Below are 7,356 nucleotides of genomic sequence, written 5' to 3'. Positions count from 1 at the left end.
CGATCGTGACTTAACACGTAAATTCCCAAAGGGCCTGATTTAAGGAGTTGGGGGTGGAGCCCAGAAATCTGAGCTTTGAAAGCAACCAACCCCTTGTGATTTTTTTTAAAAGATTTTATTTTATTTATTTGACAGACAAGATCACAAGTAGGCAGAGAGGCAGGCAGAGAGAAAGGGGGAAGCAGGCTCCCCGCTGAGCAAAGAGCCCGATGAGGCTCAATCCCAGGACCCCAGGATCATGACCTGAGCTGAAGGCAGAGGCTTTAACCCACTGAGCCACCCAGGCGCCGCCCCGCTCCTTGTGATTTTTATGACACAATACATTTGGAATCAGGGTCTGGGATGAGGATCTGAAAATAACGAATTTTCATTCCAGCCAGGAGTTTTGGGGCTTTACGTCTTCAGGTTCTTTCTGTGGAATGGAATTTGTGGCATCTGGGAAGGGGCAGAGACCACAACCCTATCGCCTCTTCTCAAAAAATGTTCTTTTTGGGACACCTGGGTGCCTCAGTCAGTTAAGCAGCTGCCTTTGGCTCTGGTTATGATCCCAGGGTCCTGGGGATCAAAGCCCCCAGCACAGCATTGGGCTCCGTGCTCAGCCAGGAGTCTGCTACTCCCTCTGCCTCTCTCTCTGCCGCTCCCCCTGCTTGTGCTCTCGTGCTCTGTCAAATAAATAAAACCTTTAAATTTTTTTTTCTTTTTAAAAGAATTCCAACAGTTCAGAAGAAAAGTAAAAAAACAAAAAAAAAAACAAACAAAAAAAACCCCACAAGTTTATCTGTTGCCAACACCCAGTACCTGAGATCAGGGCAAGATTGCTTAAACCAGTAAAGTGGGGATTATGGGGCCACATTCCAGGATTAAAAGGGATGGAAGCAAACACAGATTTGGTGATCAGGTGGGTCCTTGGCCATCCCTGGGCTGTGGCACCTCACTCACTGCCCGTGGCCATCCGTCTGCTCGTCCATCTGTCCATCTGTCTGTTTGTCCATCCAGCACCACAACGCTGCATCCAAAGTGAGGAGAAGCAGATCTCCAACAACCTTTTTTCTAAAACTGTCAGAGCCGGGGAGTCCGCCAGACTCCCCACCAGCTCTCGGGGGCAGCCCCCCCACCCCCACCCCAGAGCCACTCTACCAGCCCGACCCGCCCCTGGCCCACCCAGACGAGGATGGACACTTAAAAAAAAAAAAAAATCAAATTCAATATTTACAAGAAAAATCCCAGGCTCGGTTGTAAAATTACTGGCCACACAAGGAAGAGTTTACTTCTCCTAACAAACAAACAAAAAGCCTTGTGCCTTACTCTTTAAAAAACAAACAAAAAAAAAACCCAGAATAATAAAGTAAAATATTTTTAAAAAATAAAATAAATTGCTCACTGAAGCTCCCTCTTCCCCTCCCTTTGGGGTCTGGGCTCTGAAGTCCCGGGGCAGCCCGGCAGCTGTGGCCCTGTAACTTTAAACCTGGCCTGAGGTCATCATTTTAGCGCTAGCCAAACAGAGGCAGAGGGCGGTCCTAGTGAGCCCCAGACGGAGACCACCTTAGGGCCAGCAGCTCCCCGCCCTCGTAGGGAGAGATAAATGCTGACTCCTCGCAAAGTTTCCAATTGCAAAGTTTGCTCCTCAGCCGCAGAGGGAGAAGGAAGCTTGGGGATCCCTCCTGTGCTGGGTTTTGCTTTTATTATTTTTTTTTTTAATTTTTTTTTTGCTCCCCACCTCCCAGCCCCTGTTCTCTGGCCCCACTGGGCCTCTGACTACAGAGCTTTTTCATCTAACCCCCAGCACAGAAACCAAGGGCTCGGCCCCACAGAGAGCAAGTCAGCCGAGAAAATGTGGAAGGTGCCAGTTCTGCTCTTGATTTTGGGAAGCTCGTGGCTCTGGGATTCAGCAGAAGGAGGTAAGACCCAGCAGAATGGCTCCCTGCCACCGCTCCTGGCGGGGATGAGCGAGCTGAGACTTGCTGGAATGCCTGGGCCTGGTATTTGAGGTTGCCTGGGAGAGCCGAGGGGAGCTGGGAAGTGTGTGCGTGCCCCTGAGTCCAGGGGACCTGGAGAAGGAGAGACGGTGGCGTGGCTGGTGCCGGGTGCCCATGCAATGGCTGAGTGGGGTGGGAGGAGGAGCCCACGCATCTCGACCACAGGCAGCGAGGGAGGGGAACAGCGGGTACCTCCCCTCCGGGGCAGCCCACCTCCGCAACCCCCTGCTCAGCTCGCGAGATGTAGGGCAGAAGGATAGAGACCAGGAGCCTTCCCCTGGCTGGACTGGGCTTTCTTATGGGCTGTGTTTTGGAGGAATGCAGAAGGCCTCAGAAGAAGTTGGCCCCCTGTATGGAGGTGGGGGGACATTCAGCGATCGTTTCCCTATGGGGGCCGCCAGGTCTTACGCCCTGCGCACCAACACTGGAATCCCTCAGGGCCCCATCCGTGGGATGGTCTGGAAGAGGCCTCTGTTATCCTCCCTGGAGAGAATAGTGTGCCCAGAAGGACTGGAGTGGAAGGGCTCCCGAGTATTGGGAAGCAGGGGAGGATGGTCGTGAACCTTGCCGTTTAAGTTGGTTTCGGGCCGTGTGTTGAACTTGGCCAGCATCAATGACTGAATGAGTGTTCGTTCGTATCTCCTTAGACCTTTCCTGTATTAGATCTGATGGTGGGGGCTCCCCTGGCCCTTTCCCCTTCCTGACTCCTACCTCCCCTTCCCATCTTGCTTCCTTCTGTTGTCTGTCAACATTTAATTTGATTTTTCTTGGGCTTTTATTTTTATCTGTTTCCCCAAGAATATAAGCTCCCAAGAATGGAGCTCTGTCTTAGCCTTGATCCCCAGGGCCAGAACAATATCCGGCACATAGTATTTGCTCACTAAATACAGGTGGAAGGAACTGTAAGCTCACTAGTGATCTTTGGGGTTGGAGGTTGCTGAAAGGTAAACTCCTCCATTTTCCAAATTGAGGATAGAGGTGGGTCGAGTACCAGGAAAATCCCTCTTGGAGGGAGTGATTGCGGGAGGGGTAGACTTGACCCAGGCATCTATAATTCCATGCGCAGACAATAATACCCAGCCCTGGGGAAATTACACAGGGTGTATGACTCTCGGCCGGGCTGTAGGCTTCCGAGGGACTTGAGCAACTATCTTTATAGGGCCATGGGCTATTCGTGGCCATCCTATCTTTGGAACTTCTCTTTCCCTTGGAACACACACAGCTCTGCACTTAACATTTCCCTTTCGGCGAGACAGTATGCCGATGATACCATTCTGTGCTCCCTGGGGCAAGGTGTGGGAGACCCCCAGACTGAGCCACCTCCCAGGTCAGCTAATGAAAGGCAGGCAGCATCCTCTGTTTCCTCCTAGGAAAGGGCTGACTGTAATTATCATCAAGCCAGTGTTTGCAAGTCAGAGGTCCTCGACCTGGAGTGGATTGCAGGAGGGGGAAACCGACCTCGCCATCTATAAATCTGGTCTGAAAAACAAAACAAAACCAAACATCAGCTGCTAGTCGGTGCTGGAAACTGACTGTTAAAGACAGAGCCAGCCCCCCATCCCCCACCCCCACCTCCCCAGGCGGTGGGGCTGCTGGCTGTGTGTGGATGCTGAGTTGCGGGGCTGGCAGCAAGCAGCTGAGGCCCGGGAGGGGTTTTGTCTGAGGATAATGACCACAGTGCAGAGAATATGGATGAATAACTTCATTGAGCTGAGCTATTGTGGCTCCTGGGGCTGGGGGTAATTATGGTGATGAATTTTATTATCCTTCTCCCAGGATCCTCCTCCCCCACTGGGTTTCCCTCATCTCGTGTATAATCTGGTTCGGTTTTGTAATCTGGTCCCATGTGTCTTTCTCTTTGGGACTGAGTGGATTCAAAGGAGCTCTGTTGTCCACACATCTGGCATTTTCCTCAACTGTCAGGCCCCCGCCCTCGCTCTGAACTTCCATCCAAAACGCAGACATCGGGGCCTCTCCGTTCGTTGGTTTATTTTGTAAAATTCTGCAGGCTGCCGCTTGCTGCAAGCCCGCATGTGATTTTCCGGGACTAGTCCACCCAGGATTCATCATGCGGCGAACAAATTTCCCTGTGATTTCCCCGAAATTCTTGGCAGTCAGTGTCGGTGCTCCTGAGGTCTTCGGGAGCTGCTAAGGGTTTTGTTGCTCTGAAGGCATCTACCAAGCACTGAATAAACACCAGGTCCGTTCGAGTCTTTGTGAGGGAGGTCTATCCATTACCTTGGTGTATGAGATCCAAAATGGCATTTAACGGAGTAAAAGCACGTTTTTAAGAAGTATCCAAGCGTGAGAAGGTGAAGTCCGGACATGGTGAATAAGGCAGAATGCTGGCCGAGCCTTCTCTCTTTCTCTGACCTCCGACATACATGGTCCATGAGTCCTTCTAGAACAGAGAATTTTAAGGACCCCAAGCCTTGGCATGATGGGGAGTGGTCTGGCCAAGTAGGGAGGACACCACCTCACTCCCATTTCCATCCCCACCATGTGCTAGGAATGTCACCGTCCCCTCATTTAATCATCTCCTTCAATTATACATCATAATCTTCAGAATATGCCAGAACTAGGATTCAAAAATGAGTCTAACTCCAAACCCCAAGCTCTTTCCAATATAGGACAAAGCCGCATGAAAAACTAAAGGTTGCACTTGAAATTAAAGATTAATGTCACTTTAAGCTCCTTACACATGAAAACAAAAAAATTGGGGTGCCTCGGTGGCTCAGTGAGTTGAGCGTCTGTCTCCGGCGAGGGCTTGATGCTGGGGTCCTGGGTACAAGCCCCGCGTTAGGCTCCCTGCTCAGCAGGGAGCCTGCTTCTCCCTCTGCTCCCCGCTTGTACTCTTTCTTGCTATCTCTGTCTCTCTCTCAAATAAATGAATAAAGTTAAAAAAAAAAAAAAAAGGAAAAAATGTTAAAGGTATAAAAAAAGTCCTTTATGTTAAATATCTGCTGTGTTATTCCTGTAAGAATGAAGATGTCATGGTGCCTTAAAATAGGGTTTATTAATTCATTCCCCGAAAGGTAACCCAGCATCTCCTGAGCCCTTGGGACCGAGCCAGGGGCAGGATTTGAGCTGTGCGCACTCCGGAGAGAGGCACGCCTAACTTTACAAAGCATTCCCCGAAGTCTTCGCCAGCAGAGCAACGGACCTGTGCTTTACATTCCGTTGGCTTATCTGAATATTTGTCATATTTCTGGCTCAGAACAGACATGCCAGGCTACAACGTGTGGAAATGGTTCAGGGGCGGACGTAGAAAGACAGGAGGTTCAGATACCTAGCAGCGCCCTTCTGAAACTCGCTGGAGGGATCTCAGGAAGATGCTGCAAGGCTCTCCAAGGAAGTCCCTCAAGGAAATTCCCAGCAGGAGCGATATGTTGGAAGAGAATCCAGTGATTGGGGGGACGGGGTGGGGAGCATTTCTATAGATAAGTCAACAGTTACGGAGATAAGTCTTAGGATTCCCGCAGGGGTGAGCAAGAGATAAAAGCAACTCTGGATAGAAATCTTGAATCCTTTCCTTGTCGATTTCATCAAACTTTTTGGGAAAGGAAAGAGATCAAGCATGTTCTCCGAAGGCTAGGAGCTGGAGCCGGGTTAGGGAACTATGGCAGTTCTGCCAACTTCATCCAGGTGGAGAAAACAAGGTGGCTGCTTCTGTCCTCGCAGCACCCCAGGCCCCACCAACCATTGGTTCCCGGTGGGCTGGCCAGTCCAAGGCAAGCATTCCCCGGAGCTCCAAAGATAGGGGTGAGCAGGCTCTCCCTTCGTTTTGTCTGGCCGGGAGCTTTTTCCCCAGGGAACTGCTCAGAGGAGGTGGGTTTGCTGTTTGAGGGGAATCTCGCTTAAGTCCAGAAGGAAACCTACAGACCGGACCCCGTCATTCACGAGTTGTCGGAGTTGCTGCAAACTGACATTGTTTAGGGCAACCCTCAATTTCAGGCAGGGAGAAAGAAAAAACAAGACGGGCTCTCCACCTGTATCCAGGAGGATAAGGCTACCAGTGCCCCCAGACAGTGGACACAGTATCACTGCAGACATGGGGTCATAATTGACATTGTTAGTGTTTGAAACCTGCAGGGGGATGTCAGTTACACAGATTTCAGATGGGAAGGGTGGGGGGGAAGGTGCCAGAAGATAAGTAAACACATTATTGATGAGAATGCAGTATTTCCTGCAATTCATTACAACGTCTCCATCCAGGAGAATAAAACGTGACTGTGACTGCTGGAAAAAGCTGTTATCTAATGAATAGTATCCTGCCTGAGGAAGAAAGGTGTCTGTTTGCATAGAATCCAGAAACGGAGAGAAAAGGGATGAGGATTTGATGACGGTAAAGCTGCCCTGCCCAAGGAATTCATTTATTTAGCAAGTACATACTGAGTGACTGATTTGTGAGTCAGGCAAGGTACATGTTATCCCGGCTTACGGCTAGTATGCGAGATGTCCTACAGGGTGGCCTTGGGTGTTCTGATCTCAGTCACGGTGACTGTTCTATGATGAATCAGGGAGCCCTGTTCCATCACAGTCTGGAAATGATTCCATCCAAGAGCCCCACCCTTTGCCTTGTGTATACGCCAGGTATTTCGATCTTTAGAAGGGCAATGCCTTGCTTAGCAAATGCGTACAACATTGGAAACACATTTCCTGTTGTAAATAAACTATTGGGTTTCCTGGCCTCTTGTAAGTTTGGCTAATGTGAAACAGCATCATGTGAGCTGGATCACCCAGTAATAAGATTAAATTTCTGAAACTATAAAGCTAAGGGAACTAGATTCTGCATGCGTGATGTTAACAGTAGTAACTATGTAATAATGGCCAACATCCGCTGGATGCTTAGCACATTTCCAGCACTTTCCAAGCCCTGGTTCATTTAATCTGTGCAACAGACCTACGAGGTAGGAACTATTTGTATTTTGTAGACCAGCGTAGAGGCTCAGAGAGGTTCAGGAACTTACACGCAGACACAGGTAGTAAGCAGGAATGGTGAGACTGTTGAATCCAGGCAGCCCAGCCCCAGAGCCCATGCTCCTAACCACCCAGCACAAGCCCCTGTGCCTGGGCTCAAGGCTTCCAAGGACACCCAGAAAAGTCAGCCAATTGGTTTCTTCAAGTACCTCTTACAGCAGCAATGCCACGGTTGTTAGATGCGTACTTTAGACTGAAGAATGAGCCTGGCATTGGCATTGGGGGACCGAACTGAAGGACACGGGCCTGACCCCTTAAGCATATCCAGGGCATATATGTTAGTAAGAACTTTAAGAGGTAGAGAAGAAGCATTAAGTGGGATCGCAGCTCACAGAGAGAGGCAAGACAGGTGTGTGTGGTGCACGTGTATAAAGAACATAGGAGACAGCATAAAATGGCA

General features: G+C 49.8%; 1 protein-coding gene across 2 annotated transcripts in view; it reads left to right on the top strand.

Annotated features, from left to right (window-relative positions):
* The first annotated feature begins 1,506 nt into the window (after positions 1 to 1,506).
* Positions 1,507 to 7,356, top strand: part of PDPN (podoplanin) — a 29,621-nt gene continuing 23,771 nt past the window's right edge. For both annotated transcript variants that reach the window (XM_080801308.1, XM_080801307.1), the window contains exon 1: positions 1,507 to 1,898. In XM_080801308.1, the coding sequence (XP_080657434.1) occupies positions 1,583 to 1,898 (316 nt within the window). In that variant the 5' untranslated portion in view covers positions 1,507 to 1,582. The remainder of the gene's footprint in view (positions 1,899 to 7,356) is intronic.

Source organism: Martes martes, assembly GCF_963455335.1.
Source record: "Martes martes genome assembly, chromosome: 4".
Classification (NCBI taxonomy): domain Eukaryota; kingdom Metazoa; phylum Chordata; class Mammalia; order Carnivora; family Mustelidae; genus Martes; species Martes martes.
This window is presented reverse-complemented; position numbering and strand designations above follow the sequence as displayed.